The 13430-nt window shown below is 47.9% G+C and overlaps 1 protein-coding gene across 5 annotated transcripts in view; it reads left to right on the plus strand.

Moving 5' to 3' along the window:
* LOC104864462 (odorant-binding protein 2a-like) overlaps window positions 1–13430 on the plus strand; it is a 59265-nt gene extending 45835 nt beyond the window's left edge. For 4 of the 5 annotated variants that reach the window (XM_010627428.1, XM_010627431.1, XM_010627429.3 and 1 more), the window contains 7 exons: window positions 7901–10630; window positions 11147–11280; window positions 11517–11587; window positions 12067–12174; window positions 12581–12682; window positions 12901–12927; window positions 13340–13430. In XM_010627428.1, coding sequence (XP_010625730.1) covers window positions 10466–10630; window positions 11147–11280; window positions 11517–11587; window positions 12067–12174; window positions 12581–12682; window positions 12901–12917 — 597 coding nt within the window. In that variant the 5' untranslated portion in view covers window positions 7901–10465 and the 3' untranslated portion in view covers window positions 12918–12927; window positions 13340–13430. The remainder of the gene's footprint in view (window positions 1–7900; window positions 10631–11146; window positions 11281–11516; window positions 11588–12066; window positions 12175–12580; window positions 12683–12900; window positions 12928–13339) is intronic. The other variant, XM_010627432.1, reaches the window with a different exon arrangement.

Raw genomic sequence — 13430 nt, forward strand, 5'->3', positions numbered from 1 at the left:
CCCATAAGGCTTCACCTTCCAAGGTCATACTCAAGTATGAACTCATCAGGGACTAATCCATTGATGAGTGCCATGCCCCCATGATTCCATCACCTCCCCAAAGCCCCACCTATGAGTGCATGAATCCTTTGGGGACATCTAGGTAGAAATCATAACAATTTGCGTTTCTGTAATGGCTAAAGATGTTAAGCATTTTTTCTTATACTTATTGGCCACTTGCAGTTTTCTTCTGAGAAATATCTTTTCAATTCATTTGCTCAGGGGCCAGGGATTTAGCTCAGTGGTTGTGCCGCCTGCCTCAATTCATTTGCTCATTTATTGATAGGTGGGGCTATTTGATTTTTTTTTTCCGGTGTTAAGTTTATTGAATTCTTTATATATTCTAGATATAAATCATCTGGCGGAGGAGTAGCTGGCAAATATTTTCTCCCAATCTGTAGGTTGTCTCCTCACTCTGTTTCCTTTGCTGGGCAAAACCTTTTAAAATTTGTTTTAGTCCCATTTGTTGATTCCTACTATTATTTCCTGTGATATTGGAGTCTTATTCAGGAAGTCTTTGGCTATACCTGTGGTTTCAAGTGTTTTCCCTACATTTTCTTTAGCAGTTTCAAAGTTTCAGGTCTAATATATAGGTCTTTGATCCATTTGGATCTGATTTTTGTGCAGGGTGAGAAATGGAGATCTATCTAGTTTCATCTTCTACATATGGATATCCAGTTTCCTGGTGTCATTTGTTTAAGAGGCTGGCTTCTCCAATGTATGTTTTTAGGTCCTTTATCAAGAATCAGATGGCTGTAGTTGTGTAGGTATGATTTTGTGTTTCCTATTACATTCCATTGGCGTATGTGGCTATTTTGGTGTCACGACCATACTGTTTTTGTTACTATGGCTTTGTAACATAATTTGAAATTGGGTGCTGTGATGCCTGCAGCCTTAGACTTTTGCTTAGGATTTCTTTGATTATTCTTGGTGTTTTATATTTCTACATTAATTTAGGGTTTTTTTTTTTTTAGTTGTGTGAAGAATGTCATTAGAATTTTGGTGGATTTTTCATTGGCTCTGTAGATTGCTCTTAGCAGTGCAGCCATCTTAACAATAATAATTCTGCTGAACCATGGACAAGAGAGGTCTTTCCATCTTGTAGTATCTTCTTTGATGTCTTCTTTTTCTTTCTTCAGTGCTCTGTAATTTTCATTTTAGAGTTCTTCAGCCACCCTGGTTAGGTTGATTCCTAGGTATTTTAATGTTTCTTGAAGCTATTGAACTGCTTTTCTTATTTCTTTTTTAGCTAGTTCATTATCAGTATATAGAAAAGCTATTAAAATGAGAAACAAGACCTGTCATGTAAAGGTACAAGATCCCAATGATGAATGTAACTGTACTGTATACCTAAAATGTACCAATGAACTCAATGAGGGGGGAAAAAAAAGGCAAGAAAATTAAACTGAAAATATATTTTGGAAAAGAAAAGAAAAGCTATTGACTATTTAATGTTGAATTTATGTCCTACCCTTTTTTCTTTGTTGGGGGTTGATAGGTAGGTCCGTGCTCTGACACGGTCTGATACCAGGGCAGATGTTGTCACACTGTCCTTCTGGCCTAGACTGTTGTGGTATCTCTCCAATTGTTTTATCGGACTCTGTGCCCCCCCATCTGTCCTTAGATTGACCCTTTAAAAATACAAGACACACTCTGACTCTGTCAAATCCTTTCAGGGTCTTTCCATTGCACTCAGAATAAAAATTAAGTCCTCATGCTGCCCACATCTCACCATGGTCAATCCTGACCAGTCTTCGACGAGTCTTACCCAGTACCATCAGCTCCATTGCCATCTGATCCTGGCCCATGCCAGCACCCTCTCCTCCCTCCAGGCATGTCCTGGATGTCTCCCTCCTACATTCCTGTGCCACCTGACTTGTTCACAGATCATTTCTCCCACTGTCTTCTAGTCTGTGTTGTAATGTCACCTTGGTGAGGTTGACTCAAAGCATTCCATTTAAAATACAAACACTTCCTCCCCATAGTCCCTGTCTGACCTTTTCAATTTGCTTTTCCCCCATTGTATTTATGACCTTTAAAATAATATGTAATTATATGAAACAGCACCTAATCCAGGGATAGAACACAGTGGACTAAATGAGTAAGTTTATATAATGAACAATGAAAAATACTGGTGTAAAGAGAATAGTTGTGCTGGGAAAAAAAAAGCTAAGGAAGAAATAAATCGGGGCGTTTTCTTCTACAGGCCTGGGTTCAGACATGGTGAGAGAATCTGCGGCACTACTCAGGAATATTGGGGAATTTTGTGGGTTTCCCAGGGTCAGAGCTGGTCACGGCCAGAGCAGAGGTGAGTAGGTAGGGAAAGGCAGGCTGGACCAGGCAGCAGGAAGATTTTCTTCCTTCCTGCAGACAGATATGCTTTGGCTAAGAAGCCTCCAATATCCCCAGGAATCCCTCTTCTTTTCCACCACACCTACATTTCTGGAAAGTGCTGGTTTGTGCTCCATTAATGTAACTGGGTCCTTCAAGAATGTTATATAAAAGGTACAATATAGTACATCAAATTGTGGATTTCACTTTTTTTCCTTTTAGTTTAACTTTGGAGATGACTCTGGATCACTGCATTCATTAATAGCTTATGTCTTTCCATTGCTGAGTAGTGTTGCTTTGTCTGGATGGGCCACCGTTTGTTAACCATTTACCTGTTGAAGCACATGATGTTTCTAGTTGGGGATATCACAAGTAAAGCTATTGTAAATGTTTCTTGCATATTTTCCCAGGAATGTAGGCTTTCTCTTTTCTGGGATAAGTCCCTGGAGTGCAATTGCTGAGTTATATGATTGTGGCTGTTTAGGTCTTTAAAATACCTGCCAACTGGTTTCAGAAGACTACAGTTCTTCAGTTCCACTAGGAATGCACAAATTGTCCAGGTTCCACTGGTCCTCACTAGAATTGTGTGTAGCCACTAGGTCCTTTGTAGTCATTTTGAAATGTGTGTAATGACATCCTTGAGACTTTTATTGCATTCCACTAATGATGCTGAACATATTTTCCTGCTCTTATTTGCTATCTGTACATCTTTTTGGTGACTGATACGTCCTTTATGGATTTTGTCAATTTTCTGATTGCTTTTTGTTGTTTGCTTTGTTGTTGTGTTGAACCAGTCAGGACCTGGTGCATTCCAGACAAGTGGTCTACCACTGAGCTGTATCCCCACCACATCCATTTTCAGATTTTTAAAAACTGTTGTGGTACAGAAGGGCTTGTAAAAACTAGAAACTATTAGATAGGCAGCTGGTACCTATTATCTCTCACTCCTTAGCTTGTCACATCATTGCATAAGAGTATCTCTTACAGAGAAAAAGGTTTCCGTTTTGATGGCAATGTTGTCAAATTTTCCTTGCATGGCTCAGACTTTTGATGATAAATCTAAAAACTCTTAACAGAGCTCCATATTCTAAAGATTTTCTGTTTATTTCGTTTTACAAATTTTAGGGTGTTATGTCTCCCAGGAAAGTCTGTGATCCCTAAGGCGTGTGCTACTTTTCTTTCTGTCAATGTGATAAGTACTCGAGATAAACTATTTGTAAGGAAGAAGCACATTTTAGCTCACCGTCTCAGAGGTTTCAGTCCATGGTCACATAATCCTACGGCAGCACAGAGCATCGTGGCAGGAGCCAGTGGTGGAGGAGGCTGCTCACCTCTTGGCTGCCAGGGACCAAGGGAACAGAGCAAGGGTGAGGAAGAGGCTGGGGCCTTCATGTTCCCACTCCAGGGTGTGCCCTCAATGACCTAACTTATCTTTAGATCCACCTGCTAAAGGTTCCGCCATCTTTCAATAGTGCCACAAGCTGGGGACTGAGCCTTCAACATATTTCCCTTTGGGGGACACTTAAGATTTGAGCCACGGCAAGGCATGAGGCTTAGGCTATGGGTCTTCGTGTGTCTTCTGTCTATAGATGTCTCATCTCTCCACATTATTTGTTAGGAAGGCTGCCTTTCCTTCATTGAGTTGTTTTTGCATCTTTGTAAAAAGCCGTCTGGATCAGGGTGTGTAGGTCTGACTCAGGGCTTTCAGGCTGTCTGTCCTGTTGTTCTGTGAATCTATCCATCTGCCATTGCCACAAATATCAATTTACTGCAGAAGTATAAGGACTGAAATTGAGTAGCCTCATTGACCCGCTTAATTCTTCTTTAAAAATTTTTTAGAAATTATAGCTCCTTTGCTTTTTCATATGAATTTTAAAATAATCTTGACTACACCTATAGAAATTCTTTTGGGGAATTGGATAGAAATTACTTTAAATGTTTCCATTATTTGTGAGAAATAACATCTTTATTATATTAAAGTTTTGAATCCATAAATACAGCATGTATCCACATTTATTTGATCTTTTATTTTATCAACATTGTGCAATTCTCTCTCTCTCTCTCTCTCTCTCTCTCTCTCTCTCTCTCTCTCTCTCTCTCTTTCTTTCTTTCTTTCTTTTCCTGTACCTGGGATCTTGTGCTTACCAGGCAGGCATAGCACCACTGAGCTACATCCCCCAGCATACATTTCTGCACATGATCGCTTAGATTTTAATCTAGATATCTAATTTTTAATGATTATAACTGGAGTTTTTCATTTTAGTGATGTACTTGAATACATGTATCACTTATGCTAAACCTGTAGAGGTAGCTCTTTTTTTCATCATGTTAACAGTTTTTTTTTCTCATTTACTCTTTGAACAAAAAGACTTAAATTATTAAATATATTTTTCGGATTTGGTTTATTTAATATAAGAGCAAGTATAACATTGTGTAGCCAGAGGCCCATGGATTAAGAAGGAAGTCCCAGCCCAGAGCTAGTCTGTCACCCTATTCACTTTGAGCACTGCAGTCTTCCTGCTTTTTGTTTTCCTCCCCCCATGGTTTACTAACATTTTAGAAATTCCCCTGTGACCAACAGTTTCACATCCCATAAACATCCTCTAAGATGTTCTCAAATACTAAAATGGAAAATGTTCCGCTGTGTAGTTATTTAAATTTAAATCTTGCAGATCTCCTAGTCGGAAGTCTAGAAATTCTAGAAGCTAGAAGTTGTAGCTCCTGTGATTTTTCATACGAATTTTAAAATAATCTTTAAAGTCTCTGAGGGCACTTCATTCCTGTCTCAGTTGTTATAAGTTCTTCAAGAGAATTCTCTGCCCTAGAGACAGAGAATTCATTTGCAGTGGTTTCTACTGACCAATAAAAGTACCTGTGGTTGTTTTTCCTTTTTTGCTTAGGGATATTGAGGATTTCCTTTTACCTTTCAAGGTTAAGTTTTTTTCTAATGGGGAGAATAGCCCTCTTGAATGTTATCACAAGGATCTATAGTATATACATAACCTGTAACTCCTGCACATACCAGAAATATTTCTTTGGATTGTATAAGAAAGATAAGGCAACTGCTTATTTCTGAACATCTTTGGACACAAAACTAGTGGGCAACTTTATGACTCAAAGGAATCATCAGAGTTACTGTCCCGATTTCTGGTAGGAAAAAAAATGTTATTTCCTCATTATAAGGCAAATAGAAATGCTTATTTTATTTCTTATAATTTACAAAACTAGAATAATTTTTTTTTGTTTCTATTATGGACCTAAAATTTGCTCATTGGAGTTTTGTGCATGAAATCAGAGTTACTTTTTATGGAGAATAAGTGCTTTTAAGTCCCTACAAGGTTTATTTCTTAAGTAATCGTTACACTCAATCTTGAGAGATTATAGAGAATCACCACACTCTGAGCCAAACTTGAGTCCTTTATTGCCGGCGGTTGAGAGCAAGCTTGCTCTCGAAAAACTCTCAGCCCTGAAAAGCAGCTTATGGGTGTCTTTTAAGCATCTCTTTTAGTTGGGGAGGGCTCAGGGAAAGGGCGTGCACAAGTGGGATTTTCCAGGAGCAGAACTTTGCTAAGTGGGGGCAGGGAAAGTTTCACACAGTTTACTTGAAACAAAATATCACACAGGTGCCAAGGTTGTAAAGGTAACATATAGTAGTACACTGCTCGACCAAACAGGATGCAGCCCTCTGACTAAGGGGACTCCCAAGTGGGGAAGGGGGAGGTGATCACCGGAATCGCTCCACTTTACACAAAGGGAACCAGGTTGGCTGTGGCATAATGATATTGGCAGTAAGACTTTGAAAGGCTGAGAACCTTAGTGGTACCATAGCATTTGGTGCTGCTGTAGGAGTGAGGGTGGTAACTCATTGTTGACAGTTGCATGTTGCAGCCTAACAGTCAGCAATGGAATAAATATTTCTAGAATGTTAAAAAAAACCCAAAACATATCACCATCAGCTCCTCCCTTGAAGATGTGCTCCCTGGCTGCCGGGATGTGAGCAGCTTCTCCTCCTCCACACCCCACTGCCTACCGTTTCTCTTTTGGCTAACCATGGACTGAAACCTCTATAAAAAATGAGCCAGAATAAATCTCTTCTCCTTTAAGTTATGGGTGTTGGGTAACGTGTCTCAGTGACAAGAAAAGTGCCTGAGACGTGAGCCTTCTTTTGGGAAGGCTGAGCACTGACTGTACGTCCAATGAGTTATTACTCCCACTAATTGAACGTGGGAATTCGCTGCACATTTGGGTTTCAGCCGTGTATACCACAGGGAACACAGGAGAAAAACTTCTGAGGTGGAAAGCTACGAATCTGTCAGTGTGCCGGGAACTGTCTGGGACAGTTGTAGGTGGGCTGAGATGGTCAGACAACACTTTCTACCTCAGTCCACTCTTACTGACCTACCCACCCTATAACTCGAGTTTGTTCTATAACGGAAGCTTCGGTGTGGTGAGGGCCACAACCAAAAAACAATTTAAATAGATGGTTAGTGGAATGGACTACAGCGCCCCCTGTGAAGATGACCTCCAAGCGTTATTCATATTCATTTTAAGCCTCCTTTCAATCCTTGTTGCTCCTCAATCCTGAGTAGCACATGCTCTGGGTTGGAGCTTGTTATAGTTTAGATCAAGAGTGCTCCCCCGCAAATCCTCATGCAACCACAGGCAGGGCTTTTGGAAGCTGATTTGATGTGATGTTAGAAGATGGGGTCTGGTTGGAAGAGGTGGATCCCGGGAGTGGTGACCGGGAAGGACGTACTTCCCTTCCTGGCTGCTTCCAACCTCTTCCTTCTTCCCGTCTCCTCCCAGTGTCTCTTGCTCCTCTGGTCTATTTCATGGTGATTCAAGTGTGTGTGTGTGTGTGTGTGCATGTGTGCGCGTGTGTGATTGCACTTCCGGGTGGACCTAAGAGAGCAGAGAGGAAAGGGCCCATAAAGGAGAGGTGGGCAGGGGTCTCCAGGACCACAGAGCCCATATCTAAGCTGACCCACGGAAGGGCTGAGCCTGGCATTGGAAGCTATAATCCTCCATTCTACCCCACACTCTGCCAGTGCCCTAGGCGCCGGTCAGTTCTGCCCATTGTCTTGCTCCGTTTCCTGATTGTCTCAGAGAGTGTTGGCCACGAGAATCAGAGCCCTCACCTCCGGCCCCTCCCCCATGCCCAATGCTGGGGCAGCACAAACCTCCCTCCCATGGAAAGATGTAGAGGACATTTTCAGGGTGGCTGGGCTTCGTGTCCACTGTCTGATGTACAAATGGGGCCCGCCAGGACCTGAGATGGAAGGTGCATGAGACCCCTGGCCCCTAGCGCACCTCACACCATGGGGTCTGCACGGCCAGCCTCATGTCCTCTGTCCCTGCTCCAGCACTCAAGGGCACTCAGCTCTGAGCACCCATGCCCAGCCACGCCTGGGGGACTTGGGAGCATTGTTCTTCACTCATCCCCGGCGACAGTCAGAAACCTCGTCCTGTGCTGGGCTCTCATCTGAGTCCAGCCTCTTGGGCACCTTTATCTTCCTGCTTTATTCCTCAGCACACTCTCAAGGTGCAGTCGCTGATCCATTCCAATCACACAAGCTGAGCTGAGAGGTCGCCCTTGAGCCCGACTCTCACAGGACCGTGGCGAGGCCCGGAGGAGGTTTGAACCCAGGTCAGTGGACCCCAAGATTGTCTCACACAACATTGAGGGGGTAGCCCCTGAGCCCGGCCTTGGACATGAGTCCATCGTGGCTGGGCGGTCCGGGATGGGGCCGGGCCTGGGGGAAGCTATGCTAGGGTGAGGAAAGCTCTAGAGGCTGGGTTTGGGGTTGGGGCTAGAGCTCTGATTGCAGGCAGGGAGTGGGGGCCCACGGTGGGCTGGGGGAAGGAACCCCAACCCTGAGGTCCCCTCAGAGGCACGGCATCCTGGAGCTGGTGGGGATGAGTGGTCACATCAACAATACAACCCAGCATAGACTGCAGGAGATGCCGGGGACAGGCTGCCTTCCATTCTCCCAGGGCGGTGTAGTGACCGCGTCCCCTCAGTTACTGGCCAAATAGCCAAGACTGTATGGCCTGGGAGGTGCATTCAAGGGAGCTCCTCACCCCGACTGCGGAGGAGTTTTGGATTCCTCTGTATGGATTTGATACTTTGAGTACAAGTTTTGCTTGAAAATTCATAATGAACGCATTTTTCTATAATATGCTTAAGTTTGGGTGGAAGAGGTGCTGAGGATCAAATCCAGGGCAAGCATCTGCCACGGAGCTACGCCCTCAGTCCTGGAGAAAAGGTTGTAAATTAGTAAATTTAGTGATGTCAAGAGAGACAGAGACAGAGGTGGAGGAGGGAGGCTCTGTACAGAACGAGCCAGCAAATGGATGTAGGAGGAAAGACAGAATCAGAATTTGCTGCTTCACAGTTCCCAAAATGAAATTTCATTAGGCTAAGATTTGACAGGGGTGGTGTTTCAGTGTCTGTTGCTGAAAACGTAACGGCTGAAACAGCATCGTGATTCTTGACCAGCGCTCTGCCTGTGCGAGGGCTCGATGACTTCCCTGTGTCTCTGCCTCCCTGTTTTGGTTGAGACGGTGACTCTGGCTGGAGGCTCCAGGATGACTTCTGGCACCTCTTGATGGGACTGGGGCCTCTGGGGGTGGGAGGCCCCTCGTCCCCCAGTCCCATCTGCACGTGGTCTCCTATGCTTTTCCCCACGTGGCTGGTGGGCTTCTGTATGAGACAGGTCATAACTTCCAAAAGAGTGAAAGCAGTTACAGCCGCTTAAGAGCTGGGATAGGAGTGGACACATGTCGCTCCTGCCTCCTTCTGTTGGTCAGTGCAAGCCACAGAGCCAGGCCACTCTGGGACGTGGGAAATGAAAGTGGACCCAGATTCGACATCAGAAGTAGCCTCTGTGACAAACTCAAGGGACAGATTCTTGGCCGTCATCTCTGCAATTTATTCGTTGGAACCTACCCTCTGGTTACAAAAATTCAAATCCTCACATGTACATAATATGCTCATTCCCTCCCAACTCCTCTTTTGCCACTACTATATGGGCCTGAAGTTTGGAATCTTGTGGTCTGCCTAACATCTGGATGGGGGTGAGGGTCCTCAGATACTTTCTTTCTCCGGAGATCTGAGAGCCAAAGACGAAACCGTGAAGACACACATCACACAACAACACACTAACAATCAAAATACAACCCCAGCTTACACCTACTGCCACCTGGCACGTACCACCTAGCAACACAAACTTCACCATCTGGTGCCCTAAGCTATGGGGAAATAGTAACCGTGGCAAGTTTTTAGTTGGATGGCCTCTGCTACATGCTAAAGAGTGCTAAAGAGATGAAGGGAGAAAGTCCTCCTTGCCGAAGTTAAGACAGGTGTGATGTTGAGAGGGCCTCTGATATGGAATGAATCTTGAGTTGCTGGAAAATTCTTGTCTTGGAACCTGGCATCCAAGGTGATGGTGCTGGGAGGTAAGAGAACACAGGTAGCCTTAGGACACAGAAAGAAGCAGGGTGGCAAGGTGTATGAAGGTGAGTGCTCGGAGGTGGTGAACTAAACTGATCTTGAGACATAAAATAGTGCCCGCACCACCGGAAGTTCTAGGGTTGGGGCACCCCAGGAAGGGGAAGGGCAATGAGGGTGGGCTCCCAGGGCAAGGAGAGCTTGGACTCTGGGGAACAGGTGGACAGTGTGAGGCTGAGGAGCTGGGTCCCTCCCGGAGCAGCAAGGTTCGGGAGGGAGGGAGGAACAGCTGGCCAGAGAGTTGAGCCATGGGCAGCTGGAGGACAGGGCGGAGAGGGAGGGTGAAGAAAGCCAAGATCTCCCTTCCTGGCTGGCACAGGCACTTGTCCCCAAGCCTGCAAGTGACTGGTGCATCTCCCCGGGGCAGGCTGGTCAGCAAACAGCACCCTTGTGTGCACAGCTGGATGGTGCTGCCTGTCTTTTCATCTCCGGGTGAAACTAAATTTTGATTAATCAGATCCCAACAATAACAGCATTTCACCTCTCAGGTGTATGTGTAATTGGCTGCAACAGGGGGGCGGGAGGGCTGTGGTCATTGCCAAGTGCTCACAGGCCACCAGAAACTAGGAATTTAAAGGCCATCCCATGAGGGACCGCGGCAGCCCTTCCACACGCCTCAGCTCAGCCGGACACTGCCCTAGCTGTGAGCTGCCTAACAGTCTGGAGATGAAGACCTTGACTTGGACCATCCTGCTGCTCAGTCTGCTGGCTTCCCTGCAGGCCCAGGATGCTGAACCAGAGAGGAAAAACGTGAGGCTGGGCAATAGTGGTGGGTGGGGGCAGAAGAAAGGCCAGCGCTGCTGGGGAGTAGGCAGCAGCCGGGAGCCTTTTCTACAAGAGGTGGCATCTATGGCTGGGTTCTGACTGACATTCGTAGTTCAGACTGACCAGACTTGGGGGCATCTGTGCTGTCAGCAGCCATGGCTACTCCAGCAGAGTAGCCAGAACAGGGAGCAGGTGTCGGTCAGGGGTCTTGTTGCATGACACCCAGATCCAGAAGAAGGATTTGAGGGGCCGGGTCCCCAGTGGGTCCCCCCCTGGGCCTGGGGCCTTGTCCTCAGAGAGAACATGTCCGAGGGAGGGAGGATGTGCTCTGCCCTCACAGGAGCTGGGCACCTGAGTGCTGGGCTTGCTCTCCTGAGCACGGGGGTGGAGGTGGGAGCCCCGCCTGCCTCTGGGGGCTGCAGCCCGGGCTGTAAGAGTGTCTAGGTTATGGGCCGGCATGTGGGCTGGGCTGTAGTGGGTTCATGGCCCAACCTGCTCCAGATGGAAGGGATCTGGTACCTGAAGGCCATGGTAGCCAATAAGAAGATGCCAGAGAACATGCAACCCAAGAAGTCATACCCCGTGACGCTGACAGCTCTGGAGAATGGAGACTATGAAGTCCAGCTTTCCTTCTTGTGAGTATGGCCCACCTTGGGTCCCCTGAGTCTCTTCTGCCCCCAACCACATTTTGAGGGAAGGGGGCGAAATGTCCCCTGGCCTTTGGGGCCACAGTCCCAGGCAGCATCCTACAGCTTTGATGGGAAGCAGTGGAACTTTTGGTGCCACCTGGTTGGGGTCGATGGATGTGGGGAGTTGAGCCAGGTTCGGGTGTGACCTGGGCACAGACTCCCACGAGCCTCCTGTTTTCCAGCTATAAGGATAAATGTGAAGAGAAGACAGTTGAGATGCACAGAACCAAGAATCCTAAAAAATTCAAAACCAGTGAGTCCAGCCCAACTGTGCCCGGGCTCAGCCTGCACAGTGGTCGCTGCTGGGGAGGGCGGGGCCCCTTCTCTGCCCACGCCCCTGGAGGAGCTGCCGCACCCTTCCTGAAGGACTCGTGCCCCTGTTCCACACACTAGATATTTCTGGCTTATCTGCAGAGCAGGCTGAGCTCACCTGCTCCCTTCTGGGCGGTCCTGTTGTGCACACACGGGGAAGGTGCGGGCTGAGGGCCTGGGATGCAGGCCAGGGCAGCTGCTCAGGTCTGGGCCAAGCTCCAGCCTCGACGTCCCTGCCCTCTGTCATCGTAGTCCTTGGCTCAGTTGGCACCCTCCCCACAGGGCTCAGCACAGGGCTTGCCTGGGCCTGGCTGGGTCTCCTGGGTGGTGCCTGCGACATTCCAGACCACTCCTTATGGTCTCAAGTGTTTTTTTTAGGAATGAAGACACTAAAGAGCTGTTTTCTCTGTTCATCTACAGCACAAAACATGATCATATCTGTAGAGGAGATGTCCGTGAAAGACCACATCATCTTCTATGTTCAACACCAGATGTTTGGCATGCCTGTACGCTTCGCACAGCTCCTGGGTGAGAAGCTCTTCCTGTCTCGTGCCCCAGCTTCCTGTCTCAACTTTTAGATGCCTTATCCTGGCACTGGGGACTAAGGAGGCCCCTGGGCTGGCTTCTGAGCACTGCGCACGGCGTGCTGCTCTGGTAGAGAGTGAGCTCCGGACTGGGAAGGGTGTCAGCAAGGCGTGGACTGTCAGGGACCTGCAGGCCCTCAGGCACTGACCATGCTGTCAGGGGACCTGCTTGCTACAGATGCCGAGCGCTGCTTCCTGGGGTCTGTGGCACAGACAGGGTCACCTTGGCACCTTGTCCCTTCTCAGAGTGAAGCCCCTGGTGCGGGGTGGTAGCCAGGTCCTCAGGGCCATCGGCTCCCTGCAGAGCTGAGCAGCCGTCCCCCCCTCTACTTCCCGGCCCTCCCTCACAGCGAGGACCCCGGAGGAAAACCCAGAGGCCCTGCGGGAATTTAAGAAGTTCATGAAGCACAAGAAACTCCCTCTGGAGCACATGGTCATCCCCCAGCAAAGCGGTGAGCAAGGGCCCTCCCCGCGTCCTCACCAGTGCGCCCTCTGCGTCCCCCAGCATCCCCCTGGGTCCCTCACACCTTCCCTGTCCCTCCCAGGGTCACAGGGTCTCTAGTTGGGGTCTTGATCATGGGAGGGTAGACGGGGAGGGTGTGGGTGAGACGGGACCCGGGCCTTCTTCCAGGGCATTTTCTTACTCTTTGGCTTTTCTTGGTTCCCGCAGACAAATGTGTCTCCTAGTGTGACTTGGGTAAGTGACGCTCTGGGAGGACATGGGAAAGGCCCAGAGTCCTGGGTTCCTGGGATTCGAGGTCTCATCTGCTCCAGTCCCACTCCTATCCCCAAAAGGCAAGAGCGACCCTGCCTGGGCCAAGCAGGAGCCGGCCTGGAGCATAAATCCCAGGACCTTCGGGAAATCCTTTCTTAAGCATTGTTGCTCACCTCTTCCCATTGTTACTGTCCATTCTCACTCCCTGGCCTCCCTGTCCACCACCACACCCCACATACCCACTGGGGTTGCCAGAGGTCAGGTGATCATAGAGAGGCCAGGATCACTCTGCACAGCTGCCCAGGGGTCTGCCCAGCCGCCTGGGGATGGAAGATCACTGGTCTGGTGTCCCCACTTCCTGAGGCTCCTCCCTCCGCTTTTCTTCCCGTCACAGCTGCCAACCAGGTCTGCATGGGCTGAGCCCCTGCTGCTGCCAAGACAGGGCTGCATACGATGGACTGCCACTCCCGCCACAGCCCCCCACC

This window comes from Fukomys damarensis, unplaced genomic scaffold, assembly GCF_012274545.1.
Source record: "Fukomys damarensis isolate Sample0158 unplaced genomic scaffold, DMR_v1.0_HiC HiC_scaffold_36, whole genome shotgun sequence".
Taxonomy (NCBI): Eukaryota; Metazoa; Chordata; class Mammalia; order Rodentia; family Bathyergidae; genus Fukomys; species Fukomys damarensis.